This window comes from Lepidochelys olivacea (assembly GCF_965140295.1).
Source record: "Lepidochelys olivacea isolate rLepOli2 genome assembly, chromosome: 9".
NCBI classification, from domain to species: domain Eukaryota; kingdom Metazoa; phylum Chordata; order Testudines; family Cheloniidae; genus Lepidochelys; species Lepidochelys olivacea.
Genome location: NC_140419.1, coordinates 10,880,027 through 10,906,437, shown reverse-complemented (window position 1 = coordinate 10,906,437; position 26,411 = coordinate 10,880,027). Strand labels below are relative to the sequence as shown.

The following is a 26,411-nucleotide window of genomic DNA, read 5'->3' as shown; positions in this document are numbered from 1 at the left end:
CCCACCCCCTGACTGCCCCCGGGACCCCACCCCTTATCCAAACACCCCCCCAAACAGCCAGGCCCCCGCCCCCTATCTGCCCTCTCCCACTTCCCACCCCCTGACTGCCCCCGTCAGAACCCCCGACCCACTCCTTGTCCCCTGACTGCCCCCTCCCACGGGACCGCCCCTTTCCCCCCCGGGACCCCACCCCTTATCCAAACACCCCCCCAAACAGCCAGGCCCCCGCCCCCTATCTGCCCTCTCCCACTTCCCACCCCCTGGCAAACTTTTAGGCCCAAGGGCCACATCGGAGTGTGAAACTGTATGGAGGGCTGGGTAGGGAGAGCTGTACCTCCCCAAACAGCCAGGCCCCCACCCCGTATCTGCCCTCTCCCACTTCCCACCCCCTGACTGCCCCCGTCAGAACCCCCGACCCACTCCTTGTCCCCTGACTGCCCCCTCCCACGGGACCGCCCCTTTCCCCCCCGGGACCCCACCCCTTATCCAAACACCCCCCCAAACAGCCAGGCCCCCGCCCCCTATCTGCCCTCTCCCACTTCCCACCCCCTGGCAAACTTTTAGGCCCAAGGGCCACATCGGAGTGTGAAACTGTATGGAGGGCTGGGTAGGGAGAGCTGTACCTCCCCAAACAGCCAGGCCCCCACCCCGTATCTGCCCTCTCCCACTTCCCACCCCCTGACTGCCCCCGTCAGAACCCCCGACCCACTCCTTGTCCCCTGACTGCCCCCTCCCACGGGACCGCCCCTTTCCCCCCCGGGACCCCACCCCTTATCCAAACACCACCACCCCCCCCCCCCGTCCCCTGACCACCCCAACTCCTATCCACACCCCTGCCCCCTGACAGGCCCTCCGGGACTCCCACACCTAGCCAACCGCCCCCTCTTCCCCTGCCAGAATCTCCACCCCATCCAACCGCTCCCTGTCCCCTGACTGCCCCCCGGAACCCCCTGCCCCTTAGCCAACCTCCCTGCTCCCTGCCCCCTTACCATGCAGCTCCAAGCAGCAGGAGCTTGCAGCCTGGCCGGCCGCGCGGTAGCATGGCTGTGGGGGAGGGCAGGATGGTCCCGCAGGTGTAGTTTGCCCACCTCTGGTTTAAAGTAATCATTTAACTGTGTTCAGTTTTGAGTTCCTTCTTATGGTGGACAAATTCTTTCACCTCTCCCTAGTGCACAAAACAACTTGCAGCAGCATTTCATGAGGAATTTGTTGTAAGAGAAGATTTAATGGGACTTGCAATAGGTACACATGGTAGTAACATACAGCAGGCGAGGAAAGTTCCAGGAGTAACTGCAATTGAGCTTGAGGAAGATACTGGTACTTTCAGGATCTATGGAGAGGTAAGGGGAAAATATGTTTTTGTTCGTTATATTTAATAGTTGGTTTACTCTGGTGTTTATTACTACTGCACAGAGATGAGATCTGAGCACAGGAACAAGAGTCAGAGACTGCTGAGTTCTAATTCCAACTCTGACACAGTTTGTGGGGCCAGTCACCTTAACATCTGTGTTTCCTCAGATATGAAGTGGGAATAAAAATACACACTTCACAGGGGGAGTGTTGTAGGTGGTATATTTAACTGTCTCATATTTGTAAAGCATTTTAAAGATGAGAATTACTATAGTATCATGTAATAAATGTTTGTCACTTTAGCTGTTACTTTTTTTGTTTTGAGTGTATGTAGTTTTTTACCAGTAAAGCCCCTGCTCCCCACACACCTTTTTCTTGTTTTCCTTTTTCTTTTTGGGCACTGCCTATTCCATCATTCTGCAACTCCAGTCTTCTGTGTTTCTCTCCCTAGCATCTTGAATGACAACCAAGTTAGAGATTTGTAATTCTGTTTAGATTTCTTCATTCCGGCCATGGAGTTTTTGTAATGTGATTGAAAGCTCCAGAAGTAAAGCTAAAGGAGTACTTGTGGCACCTTAGAGACTAACCAATTTATTAGAGCATAAGCTTTCGTGAGCTACAGCTCACTTCCTCAGATGCATATCATGGAAACTGCAGCAGGCTTTATATATACACAGAGAATATGAAACAATACCTACTCCCACCCCACTGTCCTGCTGGTAATAGCCTATCTAAAGTGATCATCAGGTGGGCCATTTCCAGCACAAATCCAGGTTTTCTCACCCTCCACCCCCCCACACAAATTCACTCTCCTGCTGGTGATAGCCCATCCAAAGTGACAACTCTTTACACAATGTGCATGACAATCAAGTTGGGCTATTTCCTGCACAAATCCAGGTTTTCTCACATCCCCCCACCCCCATACACACACAAACTCACTCTCCTGCTGGTAATAGCTCATCCAAACTGACCACTCTTCAAGTTTAAATCCAAGTTAAACCAGAACATCTGGGGGGGGGGGGTAGGAAAAAACAAGAGGAAACAGGCTACCTTGCATAATGACTTAGCCACTCCCAGTCTCTATTTAAGCCTAAATTAATAGTATCCAATTTGCAAATGAATTCCAATTCAGCAGTTTCTTGCTGGAGTCTGGATTTGAAGTTTTTTTGTTTTAAGATAGCGACTTTCATGTCTGTGATTGCGTGACCAGAGAGATTGAAGTGTTCTCCGACTGGTTTATGAATGTTATAATTCTTGACATCTGATTTGTGTCCATTTATTCTTTTACGTAGAGACTGTCCAGTTTGACCAATGTATATGGCAGAGGGGCATTGCTGGCACATGATGGCATATATCACATTGGTGGATGTGCAGGTGAACGAGCCTCTGATAGTGTGGCTGATGTTATTAGGCCCTGTGATGGTGTCCCCTGAATAGATATGTGGGCACAATTGGCAACGGGCTTTGTTGCAAGGGTAGGTTCCTGGGTTAGTGGTTCTGTTGTGTGGTATGTGGTTGTTGGTGAGTATTTGCTTCAGGTTGCGGGGCTGTGTGTAGGCAAGGACTGGCCTGTCTCCCAAGATTTGTGAGAGTGTTGGGTCATCCTTTAGGATAGGTTGTAGATCCTTAATAATGCGTTGGAGGGGTTTTACTTGGGGGCTGAAGGTGACGGCTAGCGACGTTCTGTTATTTTCTTTGTTAGGCCTGTCCTGTAGTAGGTAACTTCTGGGAACTCTTCTGGCTCTATCAATCTGTTTCTTTACTTCTGCAGGTGGGTATTGTAGTTGTAAGAAAGCTTGACAGAGATCTTGTAGGTGTTTGTCTCTGTCTGAGGGGTTGGAGCAAATGCGGTTGTATCGCAGAGCTTGGCTGTAGACGATGGATCGTGTGGTGTGGTCAGGGTGAAAGCTGGAGGCATGCAGGTAGGAATAGCGGTCAGTAGGTTTCCGGTATAGGGTGGTGTTTATGTGACCATTGTTTATTAGCACTGTAGTGTCCAGGAAGTGGATCTCTTGTGTGGACTGGACCATGCTGAGGTTGATGGTGGGATGGAAATTGTTGAAATCATGGTGGAATTCCTCAAGGGCTTCTTTTCCATGGGTCCAGATGATGAAGATGTCATCAATATAGCGCAAGTAGAGTAGGGGCTTTAGGGGACGAGAGCTGAGGAAGCGTTGTTCTAAATCAGCCATAAAAATGTTGGCATACTGTGGGGCCATGCGGGTACCCATAGCAGTGCCGCTGATCTGAAGGTATACATTGTCCCCAAATGTGAAGTAGTTATGGGTAAGGACAAAGTCACAAAGTTCAGCTACCAGGTTAGCCGTGACAGTATCGGGGATAGTGTTCTTGACGGCTTGTAGTCCATCTTTGTGTGGAATGTTGGTGTAGAGGGCTTCTACATCCATAGTGGCCAGGATGGTGTTATCAGGAAGATCACCGATGGATTGAAGTTTCCTCAGGAAGTCAGTGGTGTCTCGAAGGTAGCTGGGAGTGCTGGTAGCGTAGGGCCTGAGGAGGGAGTCTACATAGCCAGACAATCCTGCTGTCAGGGTGCCAATGCCTGAGATGATGGGGCGCCCAGGATTTCCAGGTTTATGGATCTTGGGTAGTAGATAGAATATCCCAGGTCGGGGTTCCAGGGGTGTGTCTGTGCGGATTTGATCTTGTGCTTTTTCAGGAAGTTTCTTGAGCAAATGCTGTAGTTGCTTTTGGTAACTCTCAGTGGGATCAGAGGGTAATGGTTTGTAGAAACTCGTGTTGGAGAGCTGCCGAGCAGCCTCTTGTTCATATTCCGACCTATTCATGATGACAACAGCACCTCCTTTATCAGCCTTTTTGATTATGATGTCAGAGTTGTTTCTGAGGCTGTGGATGGCATTGAGTTCCGCATGGCTGAGGTTATGGGGCAAGTGATGCTGCTTTTCCACAATTTCAGCCCGTGCACGTCGGCGGAAGCACTCTATGTAGAAGTCCAGTCTGCTGTTTCGACCTTCAGGAGGAGTCCACCTAGAATCCCTCTTTCTGTAGTTCTGGTTTAACTTGGATTTAAACTTGAAGAGTGGTCAGTTTGGATGAGCTATTACCAGCAGGAGAGTGAGTTTGTGTGTGTATGGGGGTGGGGGGATGTGAGAAAACCTGGATTTGTGCAGGAAATAGCCCAACTTGATTGTCATGCACATTGTGTAAAGAGTTGTCACTTTGGATGGGCTATCACCAGCAGGAGAGTGAATTTGTGGGGGGGGTGGAGGGTGAGAAAACCTGGATTTGTGCTGGAAATGGCCCACCTGATGATCACTTTAGATAAGCTATTACCAGCAGGACAGTGGGGTGGGAGTAGGTATTGTTTCATATTCTCTGTGTATATATAAAGCCTGCTGCAGTTTCCATGATATGCATCTGAGGAAGTGAGCTGTAGCTCACGAAAGCTTATGCTCTAATAAATTGGTTAGTCTCTAAGGTGCCACAAGTACTCCTTTTCTTTTTGCGAATACAGACTAACACGGCTGTTACTCTGAAAGAAGTAAAGCTGATATTTAAGAGGATATAGTATGCACAGTATGTTCTCCTTTAATAGCCTGGAGCACAGTTCACATATAATGTTATTTACAGATCACTACTCATTCATTGCTAACTAATCAATCAGGTAGGACAAGAAGCAGTCATCTTCATCTGCATCACTGGCGATTAGGTTAGATATTAGGAAAAACTTTCTAACTATAAGAATAGTTAAGTATTGGAATAGGCTTCCAAAAAAGGTTGTGGAATCCCTGTCATTGGAGATTTTTAAGAACAGGCTAGACAGACACTTGTCAGGGATGGTCTAGGTTTATGTAGTCCTTCCTCAGTGCAGGGTGCTGTACTAGATGACCTCTTGAGGTTCCTACTAGCCCTATGTTTCTGTGATAACCCCTACCACATGGCCCCACTGTGCCCATCCACCCAGGAAGGTATGAGCCCCCCCCAATGCCAGGTGGGAGAGAGCCAGACTAGGCATACTCCGACCACTCCTCGGACCCAGTATGTAGTGACTGTGTCCAATCATTTCCTCCTTTGGGAGTCGTCTTTATTCTTACTGCCAGTTTATGGAGATAGTTCTGTAGCTCAAGTGGTGTCCATCTTACACTGAACGTTCAGGGTTCAAACCCTGCCGATAAATGCATAATGGGGGGTTGTTACAGTTGCACAGAACAGAATTCGTTTTTACTCTTTAAACAAAAGAATTCCTAGGAAATTACATACAAAAAACTGTGTTAGTTATTTAGGTTGCAAAGTCAAGTACTGAAAAGTTAGGAAATTACAGATTTTTTCATTCCCCATGCATGGTCATGATACCCTTCTCATCCCTTGAAGACCTGGACTTTGCATATGATCTCGCTCTCCTATCACATACCCAACACCATATACAAGGAAAAAAAAACTCGACTAAACTCATTCAGCCAGCAAATTGGACTGAATATCAACCGCAATAAGACAGATATCATGACCTTTAATATTGCTTCACCATCACCAGTACAGGTAGAGGATTATGTTCTCACCAGTGTAGAAAAATTCACATACTTGGGCAACACCATCAGCTAGGACAGTGGAACAAACTAGGACATCCGGAACAAGATCCAAAAAGCCAGGAGCACCTTCAGGAACTTAAATACAGTCTGGAAATCATTAAAACACAAGACCAAAACAAAACTCAAAATTTATCAGAGCTGCATACTTTCAACATTACTTTATAGTACAGAATACTGGGGAATGAGACAGTATGACGTGTCTGAACTGTCTTAATACCATGCAACCTGCTTCAGAAAAATCCTCCTGTGTTTGGTCATATTGTATCCACATGTGCAAGATCCCATCCTTCCTTAAGGTCTAGGTCCTAGTAGAATTGATGAGCCCACCTTTTGAACCCCTTGCAACTTGCTCTCTGATGCACCTCTCTATGAAGGTAGCATTTCTAGTGGCCCCTTTCTTGGCCAGAGGGGTGGCCCCTAGCATCCTCTTCCCTACACCGTTTTCCCTAGGGATAAGGTTCATCTTCGCCCTCATCCAATATTTCTCACTAAGGTAGTCTTCGATTTTTGTGTCATCCAGGCAGTCTCTCTGCCAGCTTTCTTTCCAAAATTTCACGCTCATAGAGATGAGGAGAGAGTGCATTTGTTGGATGCCAGAAGGGCTCTAGTTTTCTATCTGGAGCATATTAAGTCCTTTAGGTCTTCTATTCAGTTGTTTGTTGTGGTTACAAACCGAACTAATGGCAGTCCAGTGACTACTCAGATGATTTCATCCTGGATCTCTTCATGGTTTCATTTATGCTACCAGTTGGCTAATCTAACCCCACCAGTTAGGAAACTGGTGCATTCTGCTGCAGCACAGGCGCAGCACACGGCTTTCTTGGTGAAAGTACCTATAATGGACGTTTGTAAAGCGGTGACGTTTTGTCATCAGCCTACGCTTTTGCTTTGTGTTATGCCATTTCCCATCAGTCCAGAGACCATGCCAGTTTCAGACTGGATGTCTTACAGTTACCTCCATGATTGTCTCCTTGTGAGTCATCTACAATGGAATGGACATGTGCAAGCACTGAAGAACAAAAAACAGTACCTACCATTCCGTACCTGTTGTTCTTTGAGTTGTGTTGCATATGTCCATTCCATGACCCCTGTCTGCCTTCCCCTCGTTATCGGAGTCTGTTCAGTATGATGGAACTAAGGGGAGTTGGGAATGGCTCTGCCCTCCTCTACCCGCACACAGTGGCGCGAAGTGGCAGAAGGTGCTCGAACCGTGCCAACGGGTATCACTGAGGGGGAAAAGAAGAGGAATACTTGTGGCACCTTAGAGACTAACAACTGTATTTGAGCATAAGCTTTCCTGAACTACAATTGTGCACAAGATGAAATGAACATATGCAACACACCTCAAAGAACAATAATTACAGAAGGGTAGGTAAACTGTTTTTTCTTTGTGATGTGATGTTAGTTATATAGATATTTCTGTACAAGCATATCGGTTCAGAAATTGCGTGCGCCATTTTGGGGAAAAAAGAATATATAGGCTTCCCAGTTGATGATCTCTCTAAAAGTCAGTGAGCTGTTGCAAGATAACATAAAGGGGATATTTTTGAGAGTTGGTTTTAATTGTGGTAAATTGCAGAATATAAAAACTTTGTTTTAAGTAGCGTGAAAACATTGTTTTTCACTATTTATGCCACTCTCTTGCCCCTGTTTTGTTCCTGAGCTTTTAAAACTCCGTTATTGCTTCAACATTTAGTTCAAAACTAGATGAATTTAATCTCGTTCCTGCTCTTGTCTGGAGGATTTCCAGCTGTTGTAACAGGGCTTTATTTTTACCATATTGCATTCAAAATAAACTTCTATTGTGTTCATTTCTAGAGTGCTGATGCAGTAAAAAAGGCTAGAAGTTACTTGGAATTTGTGGAAGATTTTATTCAGGTGCCCAGAAATCTTGTTGGTATGTAATACTGCTAAAAGTTTAAAACACTTGAAAATTTGGGGAAAGAAAGCCTGTTCAGTATGACTATGCATAGAAGGCTTAGATGCCAGTATTTGACAGTTTCTCCCTTCACTCAGAAACTAAAACCTTTTAAAATAACAATAGGTATAACAGGAGTGTTGAAAACATCTGTGTTGCACATGTGGACATCTTGTTGTCAATTCTATCTTGTAATTAATTTAAAAAATATTAAATAGAATGCTTAGATATTATGGTTGCGCTTTGAGATTCATAACAGATTCAGACTTGTGCAGTCATATGCTTTTAAATTTTCTGCTTGTGTAAAGTTTAAATTGATAAATGAGGAATGGAGCCTAAAAAATCCTCTGTAAAAATTAATGTTGAAAATGATCTTTCAAAATTAAGTTTAAAAGAAAATAATTTCCTTTGAACCCTAAGAATGGCATGGTTATTCAACTAAGATACCATTGTCCAATGCTTGGTCCTATTTGACTGGTTGTGCCTTCTGAATAGTGTGCTGCAGTATACACAAGCAACAGTATGATAGTCACATCCTTTCATGTATGCTAATCATTCTTGAGGTATCATGTGTCCTTTTAGTTGAGTTTTTCAATCTGGGGGCAGAAATACTTCTTTTTTTATGGATGAAATTCCTAAAACAATTAAAATGTATGCTTCAGCTGGTTCTTTAAATACCCTTATGCAATCTCTGAGCTGCTCACAATTATCTTTGAGGACAGGAAAGGTCTCAGAAGACTGGAGAAGGGCAAACATAGCACTACCTATCTTTAAAAAGGGGAACAAGGAGGACCTGGGGAATTATAGACCAGTCAGCCTGACTTCAATACTTGGAAAGATACAGGAGCAAATTATTAAACTATCAGTTTGTAAGCACCTGGATGATGATAAAGTTATAAATAGGGCTGGGCCGGAAATTGCCATTTTTTTTCGGGATTCCCCAATCAGAGGATGGGCAAGGCACACAAGGTCATGCACCCCCAGATTTCTACCTGAAGACACATGACTCATCCCCAGGGCAGAGGCTGAAGCAGAGATGACAAGTGGGTGGAGCGAAGGTTCACGACCCTCCCCAGATTTTTGCCCAGGAAGGGTGACAGGGCCAGGCCATGGCTCCCCGCCCTGGGGAGGGGGGAGAGGCTTGCAGGGAGGCACTGACTGATGGGCTGGCGCTGCATCCTAGGCCTGCACCAGCCACCCTGCCACCATGACAGGGATCGTGACACTGCCCCCAACTTCAAATGTGAGGCCGCAGGTACTCCCTTCAGCCACTCTCCCCCCCCCCCAAACATTCCCTCCAGCATCCCCCCCAAATACTTCCTCCAGTAAACCTCCCCCCCGGTACCTCCTCCTTGTACAGGCACACCCCTTGAGCAACCCCCACTTTCAGTAAACAGACTGGGCTAATTTTTAAGTGACTTTGGGCTATTAATGCAATAGAAATCTGGCAACCCACCTGACTCATTCCCAGGGTGCGGGGCAGAGGCTGGGGACTGGTTGCTGCTGAGACTCACTGCCAACTTCTCCTTGCTTCACACAGGCTTGTGCTCAGCAAAACCGCTGCGGAGCTTCCCCTGGGCAGGCAGGGCTCCTTCACCATGCTGCAAAACAGACGATGCTTGCACCTGCTCTCAGCAGTGTCCACAACACCTCTCCCCCATTCACCTCCCCTGAATACAGCTGGCTCCTTCCCACTCCCCTCAGCACACAGCTTGCAGTAGCCCTCAGTATTACAATATAATACAATATTTTTTGCATTAATGTAATGCATATTCTGAATTTCCAAAATATACGGCTTTGAAAATCTGAAATTACTCTTTTCATTGCTGGAAAATGCTGGCCCTAGTTATAAGGAATAGCCAGCATGGATTTGTCAAGAACAAATCATACCCAAACAATTTAATTTCCTTCTTTGATAGGATTGCTCACCTAGTAGATGGGGGAAAGCAATAGACATGATATGCCTGGATTTTAGTAAGGCTTTTGACACAGTTCTGCGTGATTCTTATAAGCATATTAGGGAAATGTGATTGAAATTACAATAAGATGGATGCATAACTAGGTGAAAGACCATAGCCCAAGAGTAGTGATCAGTGGTTTGCTGTCAAATTGGGAGGGCGTATCTAGTGGGGTCCTGCAGGGGTCAGTCCTGGGTCCAGTACCATTCAGTATTTTCATTAATGACTTGGATAATGGAGTAGAGAGTATGCTTAAAAATTTTTCAGATGACACCAAGCTGGAAGGACTTGAAGGCATTTTGGAGGACAGGTTTAAAATTCAAAATGACCTTGACAAATTGGAGAATTGGTTTGAATTCAGCAAGATGAAATTAAATAAAGACAAGTGCAAAGTACTTCACTTAGGAAGGAAAAATCAAATGCACAACTGCAAAATGGGGAATACCTGTCGAGGTGGTAAAGGGATCTGGGTGTTTACCGACTGAATATGAGTCAACAATATAATGCAGCTGCAAAAAAGGCTAATATTCTGGGTGTTTTAACAGGATGTCGTATGTAAGACACAGGAGGTAGTTGTCCTGCTCTACTCAGCACTTGTGAGGCCCCCGCTGGAGCACTGTGTCAGATTCTGAGCACCACAATTTAGGAAAGATGTGGACAAATGGGAAAGATTCCAGAGGAGAGCAAGAAAAATGAGAAAAAGTTTTGAAAACCATGACCTTTAAAAAAACTGGTCATGTTTAGTCTTGAGAAAAGAAGACTTAGGGAGGACCTGATAATAGTCTTCAACTATGTTAAGGGCTGTTATAAAGAGGATCAATTGTTCTGCATGTGCAGTGAAGATAGGACAAGAAGTAATGGTCTTAATCTGCAGCAAGGGAGATTTAGGTTAGATATTAGGAAAAGCTTTTTAACTGTAAGGGTAGTTAAGCCTTGAAATGGGCTTCCAAGGGTGGTCATGGAGTGCCCATCTTTGGAAGCTTTTAAAAACAAGTTGGACAAACACTTGTTAGGGATGGTCTAAGTTTACTTGGTTCTTCCTTAATGCAGGGGACTGGGCTTCATGACTTCTCGAGGTCCCATCCAGCCCTAAATTTCTATGATTCTATGATTAGGATAATTCCTGTCTCTTAAGCTGTTGAAAAATAAAGGTTGGTTCCCACTTCCTCTTCAAGATAAAACACACATTTTCCTAAGGCTCCTTGTCCCAGTGTACTCCTGGACTTCAGTTTTATATATCCTCTGATAGAAGGCATCTCATTAAGCAGAGTGCTTCTAACATCATACTTTGTCATGGGTTCGGTGCTAGGAGAGGAATGCTATCTACTGAATCATCCAGCTACTGAAACACCCCTGAGTTTGGAAGTCAATTATAAAGGAATGACTACTGTATGTCTCAGCACTGTTTATCTCATGAGATTTGACAAGATCACTGTGCAAGGTGGTATGACTGTAGGTCTGAAAGATCTCTGTTTCAGAAGAACTTTTTAAAATTCTGGGTTAGCTCCATTATATAAAGAAAAGGAGTACTTGTGGCACCTTAGAGACTAACCAATTTATTTGAGCATAAGCTTTCGTTAGCTACAGCTCACTTCATCGCTGTAGCTCACGAAAGCTTATGCTCAAATAAATTGGTTAGTCTCTAAGGTGCCACAAGTACTCCTTTTCTTTTTGAGAATACAGACTAACACGGCTGTTACTCTGAAACCTCCATTATATAGGAATCTAATAGTTCCTGGTTCTTGTTCAGATACATTGAAATAAAGCAAGAAGAGCTTGTAAAATTATAGTACCATTGAATCTTAGCCCTGATTCAGCCTCACACTTGAACCTAATCTGGATCCAGCCACCACCATCCATGGCACATATCTGATTTGTACACTGCATTGATTCTCCCATTTGTACCTTGTGTTGTCATATGTACCTATGTAAAATAGATGAAAAATGTGACAGAAAGTCCAAGGTAGTGGATAATTGGGCTCATAAAGCATGACTTTTATTTTATTACTATTACTGTTTTAGTACATGTAACTTGGAAATGACAAGGAAACTATGTTAAAGAAAACTTTTAAGCATTGATTCAAATATAGCTATTTTCCTCCCCTCAAGGAAAAGTTATTGGAAAAAATGGAAAAGTGATTCAGGAGATTGTAGACAAGTCTGGAGTCGTCCGGGTCAGGATTGAAGGGGACAATGAAAACAAACTGCCCAGAGAAGATGTAAGTTATTTAATCTTTCCTTCAACTATTAAACTTGTACTTTTGAAAATTACGCTAATGCAATTTATTAACAAATGGTTTTGGAAGGAGCAAAGGCAATACTGTTTACTTTCTGTGTAATATTAACAAAGTATTTGTAGAAAGTTGACAAGTCTGGGAAGGGGTGGGGTACTGGATCACTCAGTGGGTTAATTTGGGATCTCCATTTCATATATAGCCCAGGTTGTTAGTATCTAATGGCTGTTTGGTTGCCTATGAGACATTATTTTGGTCTCAATTCAGTTGCTGGTCGGCTGGTATCCATATCACAAAAACTACTAGAATTGACACTAGATGGGAGGGACTCTTCTTGGCATTCCCAGGAGAAAGGTCAAAGAACTGGCTCTGGAGACTGAATTATCCTTTCACCCTGAAGGATGATCCTTGTAGGTTTTGGTTGAGGCACCTTTGTGGGTCAGAGTAGAGGAAGATAACACCGCAGCTGCCAGTGCTGTACCTATTGCATGGATGTACAGAGGACTTCACTCATCAGGGCTGTCAAACCAGCACCTTTCACCAACAATAAATTTACATTTAAACTTCAGCAACTCAGGAAAGTTGATTAAATAAACATATATTTCTCAATAACAAATTCTTTGATTTGAAGTATCATTTCTCTCACCTGATCCCGTGCACAACTGTCATGTAGTTGCTACACTCTTTATTCATGACAATACTTATTTGTTTTTTATTTAGAAAACATAGAGCTAGAACTTTGATCCCTTTAAGGTTCATCTGTGCTGAAAAGATGGTTTAACTTGCTAGTGAAGGATTCTCCCTTTTTGGGGAAATTTGGGAATGGCATAAAACCGCCACAGCTACTCCTATGCTGGCAACTAGTGAAGTGGGCATGGCTGGAAAGTGGTATGGACTGAACGTCCCCATGCCCCAGCAGTCTGCAGCTGCTGAAATGGTCTGTTGGGGCCATAGGCAGCCAAGCATAAATTATAACAATCGTGAAGCTTCTCTAACTTACAGTAGCCTGAGATTCAGAGAAGTGCAGAAATGTCTGTCACTGTTGCCTCCTTCCCCGACTGTATCTAGTGTATACAGTCCACGGTCCAGGCTACATTGTTATGCGTGGTGTTTGTAATTTATTTCCAATACTTAGGCAGATAATTTGTTGTTGGTTTTTGTGGGGATTTTGATAATATGTTGCTCTTTTTGAGAATGATTATGTAGTTTTGTTTCTACAGGGAATGGTCCCATTCGTATTTGTTGGCACTAAAGAAAACATTGGAAATGTCCAAGTTCTTTTAGAATACCATATTGCCTACCTGAAGGTATGTTTTTATCTTTGTATTTTGGAAATGCTTATTAGAGGAAATTATCAATTTATACTTACATTCTTGAGCAACACCTTTACGTCAGTGGGAGTAGTAGAAGTTCAGTTTCTCTCAAGATTAGCCCTAAGGTTGTATGTATGGCTTCAACTTTGTTCCCTTGCACATATGCATTACGTTGGCCTTAAATTATGTGATCACAGATTATCTAAAATACAAATAAGGTTAATAAAATAAGGCTGCAGGAGAACATTTTTGATAAATATATATATATTTGATAAAAAGTGTGTGATCTCAAAATTCACCATATTGTCTTGCAGACATGCAAGGGAGCAGAGATAATGTGTTTTAACCTACATTTTTTGCATGTCCTAACTTAACAGTTCAATTTTAATATTTTAACATAGGTTCTCCTTTGAGTGATTCTGCATGAATATAATTCCATATATGTGTGCATTCCCAGTGCCCTCAAATTGGAGACTGCAAGCTAGCATTACTCATCAGAGCAGCACACGTACCCTGTCCTTGTGCTGTGGACAAAGGATATAAAAGAGCAGAGTCATCCTCACCCCTTCTTGGTTCCTTCTTAATGCATGTGGCTACTAATTGGAGCTCCCCATGGTGCCTGGCTCATAGGCTCTGGAGCCCTTTCTTACTTGTTTGCAAAGACAGTGTTCTTAGTAGTGATAACATCAGTTAGGTGGCTTCTGCACAGATGATCTCCAACTGGACAGTAACTGTTTTTCTTCAAGATGTGTTGTGAACATATATATTCCACAACCCGTATTCCTTGCCTGCTACATCAGAGTCTGAAGACATCAGGATTCCTGTCAGAAAGAACTGAGTAGGGGTCAAAGTGGCTCCACCCTTTATACTTTTAGTCCATGGCTTGAGCGAGTGCAACACACATGTGCCAATCTGACAGCTAACTCTAGCTAACATTCTCTAACTCTAGGTGGTGCGTGCCCAGTGTACTGATGGGGAATATATATACGCATAACATGTCGTGAAGAACAACAACAGTTATGGGTCAGGCAACTGTTTTTGCATGTGATGTGCTGACTCCAGCTTAACTAAGCACAAAGTATAAAGAAGGAATTAAGCATTAATGAAGCATAAGCAAAGTAAATACACTGCTACGTAAGGCTTTCTCTGGCCTTCAGACAGCTATCAAATAGATGACGTTGTATTGATTGGTAATGGGAGAGCTGAAAACCTGTTAAACAAACTCTGCTAAAATGACACCTGGGGTTGAGTTCACTTTCTAACAACATATCATAATGCTATAAAACTGGTTATGATTTTATCTCTGTGAAAATAGGAAGTAGAACAGCTAAGGATGGAGAGGCTCCAGATTGATGAACAACTGCGTCAGATTGGTATGGGTTTCAGACCTTCTTCCACCAGAGGTCCTGAAAAGGAAAAGGGCTACACTACTGATGAGAGTACACTCTCCTCAGTACAAGGGTCCAGGTCATATAGTGGAAGAGGGAGAGGTCGCAGAGGCCCCAATTATACATCTGGTTATGGTGAGTATTTTTAAATTACAGAACAGATATGGAAACTTCTGCCTAGGAAAATGATGCTGCGGTTTATTTATAAATATATATTCCATTTTTAGATAAGTTACTTACAGCTAATGCTATTAGTCTGTCACAGAGGTCACGGAAGTCATGAATTCCATGACTTTCCGAGACTTCTGCAGTGGCCAGTGTGACTAGGCCAGGGGCTGCCTGAGCAGCTCGGGCGGCCCCCAGGCCAGCTGCACCGGCTGCTGCTGGGGCAGTCTTGGGCCATTGCGCCCGTGCCCCTCAGCAGCAGGAGTTTGGGTGTGGGAGAGGGCTCAGGGCTGAGGCAGGGGGTTGGGGTGCAGGAGAGGGTGAGGACTCTGGGCGGCACTTACCTGCAGGGGGAGCTCCTTGGAAGCAACTGGCATGTTCAGCTCCTACGCGGAGGCTCAGCCAGGCGGCTCTGTGTGCTGCCTCCGCCTGCAGGCACCATCCCCGCAGCCCTCTTCCTCTCTGCCTCCCACCCCACACACATGCAGTGCCCCTGGCCTTCTCCCCCCCCCCCCCCCCGCCAAGTTTTAGTCAAGGGTATATAGTATAAGTCATGAACAGGTCATGGGGCGTAAATTTTTGTTTACTGTGCATGACTTGTCCATTTTTACTAAAAATACCCGTGACTAAAACGTAGCCTTACTTATAGCGTGGAACACACTTGAGTGACTGCAAAGCTTGGCTAACATAGGAGGTAGAGCACCTTAATTATTAACATAGCATCTCAAATGACCATGAGGCCTTATGAAGATCCTTTTTGTTTGCATTCCTATTGAAAAGATGTTTTAAATTGAAGAAAAATTAAAATGAAATGAAAATCCAGTCACTGAACTTGGTGAGAACATGCCCTTTGACAATAGTATAGTTATATAATATTAAGGTGTGTCAGGGAAATGGTCTGTGCAACTGTACAAAAACTCAGAACAAGACGCAAGTTAAGCAAAGAAAACCATCTATTGAGTGTCAGATTTACATACATGTTTTCGGTTGCAACCAAAACAAATGAGGAGTCTCTGGCTGTGCTTCTTTTATATCACTGCATTGATTTTAAAGACTAAAAATAATTATAAACAGGTAGCACTCTCTTCAGAGTTTCCTGACTAAAACTAGTCAGAAAATTCCTGTGTTCTTTTTTAAGGTTCTGAGACTGAGTTACTCTACGCCCGATTTACCTCTTAAGGTTTCTCCCCAGTTTCCCCCAACTCAGGGTGGCATTCTTAAGAACTCTGAAAATCTAGTGCAGAACCACCGGTTGGTTTTTAACTCCCTGTAAGTCTCCTCGCCTCCTTTTGGCTCAGCAGGGCTCTTTAAGATTTCCCATGTAGTTTTAATTAGAGATCTTACTGAATTCCCCTCATTTACTTAAAAAGAAAAATCACACAGAATCTATTGTGAAGTGCTGCTGACTGAGACTTACTGCCTTTTCCAACCAAGAAGTGGCTGCATTTCAGTGCTGGATAGACATGCCTTATATACATGGTTTTATGGAGCACTTTGATCCTTCAGAACAAAAGACGCTACAAAACCATAAACATACGTCACGTTTGTTTCTGTAGTAATTTGTGGAGTAATTCTAGGTGATATGGAAAAAAATAACATTCAGGAAAGAGAGTGCCTGTAATTATTAAAAAAATTATTTTATGATTGGGCTCAGGTATGCCTCTTTTCTGTTTCTAAACTGGGAAAGAGTTTGTAATGAAGCCTTGTGGATGGGGGGGAAGTGGCAGTTGTGGTATATCTTTACCTTAGTAAGACTTTTGATACTATCTCACATGACCTTCTCATAAACAAACTAGGGAAATACAACCTAGATGGAGCTACTATAAGGTGGGTGCAAAACTAGTTGGAAAACCGTTCCCAGAGAGTAATCATAGAATCATAGAATATCAGGGTTGGAAGGGACCTCAGGAGGTCATCTAGTCCAGCCCCCTGCTCAAAAGCAGGACCCATCCCCAATTAAATCATCCCAGCCAGAGCTTTGTCAGGCCTGACCTTAAAAACTTCTAAGGAAGGAGATTCCACCACCTTCCTAGGCAACGCATTCCAGTGTTTCACCACCCTCCTAGTGAAAAAGTTTTTCCTAATATCCAACCTAAACCTCCCCCACTGCAACTTGAGACCATTACTCCTTGTCCTGTCCTCTTCCACCACTGAGAATAGTCTAGAACCATCCTCTCTGGAACTACCTCTCAGGTAGTTGAAAGCAGCTATCAAATCCCCCCTCATTCTTCTCTTCCGCAGACTAAACAATCCCAGTTCCCTCAGCCTCTCCTCATAAGTCATGTGTTCCAGTCCCCTAATCATTTTTGTTGCCCTTCGCTGGACTCTCTCCAATTTATCCACATCCTTCTTGTAGTGTGGGGCCCAAACCTGGACACAGTACTCCAGATGAGGCCTCACCAATGTCGAATAGAGGGGAACGATCACGTCCTCGATCTGCTCGCTATGCCCCTACTTATACATCCCAAAATGCCATTGGCCTTCTTGGCAACAAGGGCACACTGCTGACTCATATCCAGCTTCTCGTCCACTGTCACCCCTAGGTCCTTTTCCGCAGAACTGCTGCCTAGCCATTCGGTCCCTAGTCTGTAGCTGTGCATTGGGTTCTTCCGTCCTAAGTGCAGGACCCTGCACTTATCCTTATTGAACCTCATCAGATTCCTTTTGGCCCAATCCTCCAATTTGTCTAGGTCCCTCTGTATCCTATCCCTGCCCTCCAGCGTATCTACCACTCCTCCCAGTTTAGTATCATCCGGAAATTTGCTGAGAGTGCAATCCACACCATCCTCCAGATCATTTATGAAGATATTGAACAAAACCGGCCCCAGGACCGACCCCTGGGGCACTCCACTTGACACCAGCTGCCAACTAGACATGGAGCCATTGATCAGTACCCGTTGAGCCCGACAATCTAGCCAACTTTCTACCCACCTTATAGTGCATTCATCCAGCCCATACTTCTTTAACTTGCTGACAAGAATACTGTGGGAGACCATGTCAAAAGCTTTGCTAAAGTCAAGATACAATACATCCACTGCTTTCCCTTCATCCACGGAACCAGTAATCTCATCATAGAAGGCGATTAGATTAGTCAGGCATGACCTTCCCTTGGTGAATCCATGCTGACTGTTCCTGATCACTTTCCTCTCATGTAAGTGCTTCAGGATTTATTCTTTGAGGACCTGCTCCATGATTTTTCCGGGGACTGAAGTGAGGCTCACTGGCCTGTAGTTCCCAGGATCCTCCTTCTTCCCTTTTTTAAAGATTGGCACTACATTAGCCTTTTTCCAGTCATCCGGGACTTCCCCCGTTCGCCACAAGTTTTCAAAGATAATGGCCAATGGCTCTGCAATCACAGCCACCAGTTCCTTTAGCACTCTCGGATGCAACTCGTCCGGCCCATGGACTTGTGCACGTCCAGCTTTTCTAAATAGTCCCTAACCACCTCTTTCTCCACAGAGGGCTGGCCATCTATTCCCCATGTTGTGATGCCCAGCGCAGCAGTCTGGGAGCTGATCTTGTTAGTGAAGACAGAGGCAAAAAAAGCATTGAGTACATTAGCTTTTTCCACATCCTCTGTCACTAGGTTGCCTCCCTCATTCATTAAGGGGCCCACACTTTCCTTGGCTTTCTTCTTGTTGCCAACATACCTGAAGAAACCCTTCTTGTTACTCTTAACATCTCTCGCTAGCTGCAGCTCCAGGTGCGATTTGGCCCTCCTAATTTCATTCCTACATGCCCGAGCAATATTTTTATACTCTTCCCTGGTCACATGTCCAACCTTCCACTTCTTGTAAGCTTCTTTTTTATGCTTAAGATCCGCTAGGATTTCACCGTTAAGCCAAGCTGGTCGCCTGCCATATTTACTATTCTTTCGACACATCGGGATGGTTTGTCCCTGTAACCTCACCAGGGATTCCTTGAAATACAGCCAGCTCTCCTGGACTCCTTTCCCCTTCATGTTAGTCCCCCAGGGGATCCTACCCATCCATTCCCTGAGGGAGTCGAAGTCTGCTTTCCTGAAGTCCAGGGTCCGTATCCTGCTGCTTACCTTTCTTCCCTGTGTCAGGATCCTGAACTCATCAGTGGTTCAGTCAAGTTGGAAGGGCATATCAAATGGGGGCCCTCAGGGATCAATTCTGGCTCCCATTCTGTTCAATATCTTCATCAATTATTTAGATAATGGCATAGACAGTACATTTATAAAGTTTGCGGACAATACCAAACCGGGAGGGGTTGCAAGTACTTCGGAGGATAGGATTAGAATTCAAAATGATCTGGACAAACTGGAGAAATGGTCTGAAGTAAATAGGATGAAATTCAATGAGGAGAAATTCAAAGTACTCCACTTAGGAAGGAACAATCAGTTGTGCACATACAAAATTGGAAATGACTGCCTAGGAAGGAGTACTGTGGAAAGGGGTCTGGGGATCTTAGTGGATTGCAAGCTAAATATAAGTGAACAGTGTAACACTGTTGCAAAAAAAGCAACCATCATTCTGGGATGTATTAGCAGGAGTATTGTAAGCAAGACACGAGAAGTAATTTTTCCGTTCTACTCTGTGCTGATTAGGCCTCAGCTGGAGTATTGTGTCCAGTTCTGGATGCCACATTTCGGGAAAGATGTGGACGAATTGGAGAGATTCCATAGAAGACCAACAAAAATGATTAAAGGTCTACAAAACATGACCTATGAGGGAAGAATGAAAAAATTGGGTTTGTTTAGTCTGAGAAGGAAGACTGACGGGGGACATAGTAACAGTTTTCAAGTACATAGAAGGTTGTTACAAGGAGGAGGGAGAAAAATTGTTATCTTAACCTCTGAGGATAGGCCAAGAAGCAATGGGCTTAAATTGCAGCAAGGGAGATTTAGGTTGGACATTAGGAAAAACTTCCTCTCAGGGTAGTTAAGCACTGGAACAAATTGCTTCGGGAGGTTGTGGAATCTGTGTCATTGGAGATATTTAAAATCAGGTTAGACAAACACCTGCCAGGAATGCTCTAGATAATACTTAGTCCTGCCTTGAGTGCAAGAGACTGGATTAGAAAACCTTCCAGTCCTACAATTCTATGATTTTAATCTTATGATTAAGGTTGTCATTTTAGAATTTTTCAACTACTTTTTGGAATATTGAACCAGCAATTAGCATGATCTTTGTTTAATCCTGATGCCAGTAAGTCCAGAGTTCCCTGTGCTAAGCACTGATGATTTGTGCCTACTGTCCACACCAAAAAATATTGCTTCCATGTGCCAGAGGTTAAACTATTTTGTACTCTTGGTGAATTGTGTACTAAACTGGAATGGGTGCTGTTCAGTTGCCAGTATCTTGATGTACTACATAACAAACTCTTTTATCTCAGGGAGTTCAGTTTTCAAGGTGTACCTTCATGAGATAATCACAAGTGGCCAAAATATTTTTATCCCTGATTACTTCAGTGTCTGAGTGCTTAAAAAGGCAGGAGCTGTGTTTTTAATCCAGTAGAAAATTACGGAGAGTTTGTTACCCAGAGGTATCAGATTGAGATTTATGGATATAATTTAACATAGTAGTAAAGTTGTTCAAACCAGCATTACAGTAGTTGCATGATTGAGTAGTTGCTTAGCAACTCTATAAGGTGGTAACTCTGAGAATTTTCAGAGAAGTTGCCTAGAAACTGGATTCTATAGCCCACATGTGTACATATAGATGGAATTAATCTCTCAGTGCTTGTGTCCATGTATGGAAAGACAAAATAATGTATGTTATGCATGAATTGCACTTGTCAATCACTAAAATTGCATAATAAATCGCTGACTGCACGTTTCTCTTGTTATTCCAAAACAAAACTAAGAGTTTTTTAGAGAGTAGCTAAATATCAGTTAAAACCTAAGAAACTTATTTTTATATCAGATACACATGGATCCCTGTGGTCAGTGGGATTCCTATGTGCATCTGAAGCCAGAAAGTGACCACAAATTTCATGTCTATCTCTTTTTCTTTTTTATACTGTTAAAGGTACAAACTCTGAGCTGTCAAATCCCTCTGAAACTGAATCTGAGAGAAAAGATGAATTGAGCGATTGGTCACTGGCAGGAGAAGATGACCGGGAGAGCCGACATCAGCGGGACAGCAGAAGACGTCCTGGAGGAAGAGGGCGTAGTGTTTCTGGGGGTCGTGGACGTGGTGGACCACGTGGTGGGAAGTCATCCATTAGCTCTGGTAGTGTGTTGAAATATATTTTGGGTTTAATTTTTATTGCAGACAACTGGCTGTATTTTCTCTTCTTAAATTAAGTAAATCACTATTTTAAAGTATGTATATATTTTTTTGAAATATTGCAACTTTTAAAAAAAATAGCAGGCTGTATATTGCAAGCTAACTATCAAAATTGACATATTTACAGTTGGATCATGTAAGTCATGTACAGTCATGTCAGGATTTGCTTGTTTTATGCACCATGTTGTGGAAAGTTTAAGGGCTTTGCTTTTCATCCCGTCTCTCACTAAACCTTTACTCCTAGTCCTCACCCCTTCACCAACCCACACAGATAATTAGACGTGGAAGAATTTGACTGTTACTGATTTTTATATTTAACTATGTATTTATTTTTACAGTTGCTAGAAATTAAGGAGGGTAGGTATAGGGGTAGGGTAAGGTCAGTGCTGACAGTGTGGCTGCAGGGGGCTCCCAGCACTGACACCAGACCTGCAGGGGGCTTCCTGCATGGCCAGAGGGCCCAAGACACCAGGGCACAATGTGTAGGGGAGGTTGCAGTCCTGGCCCAGTAGAGCAGAGACCCCCTGCTAGGACTGCAAATAGGACAAGCCCCCGACTGCAGGGCACTGCTGAACAGTTCCTGCCCTTGGTGGCTCCCACTCTCCTGTCTGGTGAGCGAGTGAGCAGGGCTGTGACATTGGAAGCCCCACATGTATGTATCTGCTAACTAGGTGTAGAGGGCCATTCAGCAAATAAATGGATTAAAAACTAATGTTCTAAAAGTTTTTTAAATATTACATTCAGGGTCTCTTGATAATATGCTGACATGTTCTACTGTGCTATGGTGCCCTAGAATACACCCTGTTGGATTATCAGAACTAGTGAAAAAGCCCAAAATAACTAGCATAAAACCGTAACTGTTTTGTATGGCAATGTGCTGCATGATTTTATACATTTTTGTATTTTAAAATGTATAATGACGTCAGGATGACCCACTATTTGTAACTGAAGTTTGTCTTAGATGGACCTTTTCCGTATGATATTTAGTGCTTAAAGATCCGGACAGCAACCCTTACAGCTTACTTGATAACACAGAGTCAGACCAGACTGTGGACACTGATGCCAGTGAATCTCATCACAGTACTAACCGTCGTAGGCGGTCACGCAGGCGAAGGACTGATGAAGATGCTGTTCTGATGGATGGAATGACAGAATCTGACACTGCTTCTGTTAATGAGAATGGCTTAGGTATGTTATCAATTGGGAAACAGAACCACAGAGTGAGTGAACTCACAAAAGATTGTTCTGAAAAGTGGAAAATCTATTTTTGATTAAAAAATAATTATTAATGTATTATCTAACTTTTTCTCTTTCGGTGAAAAGTCTTCCACATCCATGGAAGTACCATGAGGTTTCCTTCTCTTACTGGTCTCTACTGCTATCCTATACCATGTCCATAATACTTCTGGCTAACAGAGCCTTCGTGGGTCTGCTTTGGTTCCTGTCAGTATTGCTGTTTAAGTTAGTGCTTTCTGAGGCTGATTAGAGAAACAAGGCACTTTTGGTTCTCCTTGGGCCAGAATTCTACTTCCTTAACCCTTGGCAACTTGAACCTCAATTTAAGAAACCACTTAAACACCTGTTTGTCTGACCCCATTCAGCCTATGCTTAAGTGCTTTCCCTGAATAAGCCCCATTCACTTCAGTATTTGCATAAGTGCTTTCCTGAATGGGGTGCTTTCCTGGATCTGGGGGCCTTGAGGAACATGGGGCTAGTATCCAGAATATAATTGTCTCCCACATATCAAAAGTATAAAGATGCCCACTGAAAAGAATCATCTGTTTTGTGGTGACATTGAGGTCAGACAAATCTTACTGCAAACGTAAGGAAAACTTAACTTTCCAGTGATGTGGGGCTGATGATCAGCTTGTTAGTAGTCTAGTAGCAAGTTTATATTTGATTTATTATTTGTTCAGAAACCACATGCAGGCATTGATTCAGCAAAGTAAACTTAAGTGTATGCTTAAAGTGAAGCATGTGCTTGAGTGTTTTACTGAATCTGGACCAAACTGTGAAAGATCCAAGTTTCTAATCAATTTTGAATGTTTCCAATTCAAAATTCCATTTTCTTTCAGTGTATCTTATTTTGTCTTCCATGTTAATAAAAGCAATCTGTGCCCATCCTTAAACTACTGAAGAAAAACAGCTTTATCGTCAGAATAGTTCATGGTAAACTTTGCAATTGCAGATGATAGTGACAAAAAACCCCAGCGACGCAATCGTAGCCGCAGGCGTCGCTTCAGGGGTCAGGCAGAAGATAGACAGCCAGGTAACTCGAGTGGAACTGTGGGTAACCTCAGATCACAAGCATGAAGGAATGTCGTGTCTGCTGTTTATGTATATCTATAAATATATATATATAGCTGCACTACTGTAAATAAAAATTACTTAATAACTAATAAGACTACTGTGTACAAGACAAAAAAACAATTCTCACAACAGAACATATTTAATTCATAACCTGTCTAATGAAACTAACTTTTTTTATCCTTTAAAATTTAATTTTTCATTTGTAAATACAGTTTATGCTTCTGATGCTGTGCTCCCATTGAAGTCAATGGCTAAACTCCCGTTGATTTCAGTGGTTCAGAATCAATCTCTGTAAGAATACTGGGACACGTTCTGCACTTAAACCTGTGCAACCCCCTGAAAGTGACATGACCAAATATTTTTAAAATTTTCACTATTGGCTTTTTTCATGTGAGAGGAAGATGGCTTGGAACAGCAGTGGTGGCATAGCTTAGTACTGAGGTGCACTGACAGAACAATGTGAGGGCATTTACATGACATCTGCCTGCCCTGTGCGTCTATTAAGCCAGTTCTATCAGTCCCTCACTTTTATGGATGTAGTAAATCATCCATAAATTGAAAAAAGACATTTTAAATGAAATTGCATGTTTCTGGTTTTTTGGTACTGTGGTTTGAGGCATTTCTTTTGTGTACTAACACTTCAAATCTTAAAGGTGAATTCTCTGATTTTAAGTGTTACCTGTTCTAGAAAATGTGTGACTGTAAATTCATAAGACATTTTGGTACATTTAAAGAGATGTTTTCCAGCCAGCTATGCTCGAAATTTGACTGTTTTACTTGCATCTGTTTGCTGAGGGACATGTAATCGTTCATGTGTGTAGGTTTTTCCTGAAACTTCAGTGCTCTTTTAAAAAAAATAAATACAAACAGTCCGGTACGTATGAACATTCTTCAGTCCTATAATAAATAGATGTGTACTTACAAAGAAGGAAATAGATTGGTAAGAAAATCAGCTTCAGCCTTACAAGGGGTTATTGTAAATGAGAAATATAAGATATTAGTCAGCATTTGAAATGCCATGACAGCATTTCCCTTCAAGTGAAACATGCTTTATTAAAAACTCAGACACCCACCCCACCCCCCAAAAAACCCCAAACTATCCCTCAATTTTGCTTTCAATCAATTTAGTTTCTCCCCATATTTCAGAAGTTGAATGAAGGCTGTGCTTTTCTGTTGCCACTGTTTTTCAGCATAAACTTTGATTATATTAGTAAATATTCGTAAATAAAATAAAAGAGCAATAGCATGTTAGGTTGTGAGAGTAATAGTGAAAGATATGTAGTTTTATAATGTCCTCATGGATAATGCTCTCCTGCTAAATGTTTTTATAAATATATAATAGGAATAAATGGAAGGAGATTATAATGATACTGTTACGGCAGTGATGGTACTGAGTCTTTTTTTTTTCCTTTTGTAATGTGATTTTTTTAAATTCCATTAGTTTAAATATGAGAACATGAGAAAAGCTCACTGAATAATCAAATGTTTAAAAATCAATATACAAAACTAGTTTTCATTTGAGACATTTAGTTGTAATGTTTCTTACTGTTGCACAGTTTGGATGAATATTTGTGCACACAAGACTTAAGCACATGCCTAACAATTCATGTGAGTAGTTCTATTGCATGTATGTAAGTCATTACAGAATCTGGGTGTAAAGTAGTATTTTAAATGAGCACCTTCCCTGATAGTGAGAACTGAATTGTTCTCAAAACTAGATAACTCTTGAGCAGTTGCACCCAGTTATGAAGTGTCTAATAGTAATGGAAAAGAAACCAAATTAATATATTTTGCTTTGGACCCTGATATAGGTCTTATCATTTTATCACCATTAAACCCAGAAAAATAGCTAGCTGGAGTTTGTCAAATGCTAAATATAATTATCAATTGTTATACAATAGATTATTTGACAAACTATGTAATTTCTTTCGGTTCATCACCTCTTCGTTTATCCCTTCAAAATGTATATCACAGGTGTGTGTTCTAGAAGTACAGAGTTGCCTTTTGAATTGCAGGAGTGGACAGGAAATAGCAGGAGGGTGTGCTTAGTTCATGAAGAACTTTTCAAGAAAGAAATATATTAATACTATTTACTTTAAAAATTTGTTTTCCCCTAATTCCAGCTATTCCTCCCATGTTTCTAATCTCCCTTCAATCTATTTATGGGATACCTTAGAGTGAAATTTCCTTACTTTTTATATGGTACCATAGCTGTCCACTTCACTTTCCAGTCAATAAAATGTACCAGTATAAATAAATTCCCTTTCTCAAAGTGCTTCTAATCTAAAGTGTTTTATGTCATGATGAGAGCTCAGTGATGGTCCTTCCTTTCAGATTGCTTAACCTACACCTACCTCAAACTAGAATTATTTTTTACCCTAATTTACAACCAAATTCTGCCTGCAGAAGCAGATGTGTGCTGCTTTCAGTGGAAGCCCTGCATGGTTATCCAAGGACAGAATTTGATCTTTACTATGAAATTATTATAAATTAAATGTTGAGTTAATTATAATTTTTAATCACCCAAAGAGTTGCTAGGTGACTCACAAATAAGATTTATTTATTGGCTATAAAATCTATATTTTATGCATAAAGTGCAGAAAATCCTAAACAATGGCACAATAGCAAATTAGCTCACTGTTAAACATGAAATCTGAAAAATATTTTGTAACTGTTCAGCATCTTTAATTTTTCTTCCCTCACACAGTCACAGTAGCTGATTACATATCACGAGCTGAATCTCAGAGTAGACAAAGAAACCTCCCAAGGGAAACATTGGCTAAAAACAAGAACGAAATGGTAAGAAAAAAGGAAGAAAACTCTAAATTTTTAAAAAATGTATGCTGCTTTTTCTCTCTTCTTTAGTGATGGAATGCTCATAGTCTTTCACAGTTTGGGAATGAAAAACCCTATTGATGATATAGTTGATGCTAACTAGCAAGGCAGATAT

General features: G+C 42.4%; 1 protein-coding gene across 2 annotated transcripts in view; it reads left to right on the top strand.

Moving 5' to 3' along the window:
- FXR1 (FMR1 autosomal homolog 1) overlaps positions 1–26,411 on the top strand; it is a 69,660-nt gene that overhangs the window by 38,160 nt on the left and 5,089 nt on the right. Inside the window, exons 8-16 of one of the 2 annotated variants that reach the window (XM_084639151.1) lie at positions 1,170–1,340; positions 7,737–7,815; positions 11,904–12,013; positions 13,249–13,335; positions 14,657–14,864; positions 20,891–21,094; positions 22,139–22,339; positions 23,340–23,420; positions 26,169–26,260. In XM_084639151.1, coding sequence (XP_084495277.1) covers positions 1,170–1,340; positions 7,737–7,815; positions 11,904–12,013; positions 13,249–13,335; positions 14,657–14,864; positions 20,891–21,094; positions 22,139–22,339; positions 23,340–23,420; positions 26,169–26,260 — 1,233 coding nt within the window. The remainder of the gene's footprint in view (positions 1–1,169; positions 1,341–7,736; positions 7,816–11,903; positions 12,014–13,248; positions 13,336–14,656; positions 14,865–20,890; positions 21,095–22,138; positions 22,340–23,339; positions 23,421–26,168; positions 26,261–26,411) is intronic. The other variant, XM_084639152.1, reaches the window with a different exon arrangement.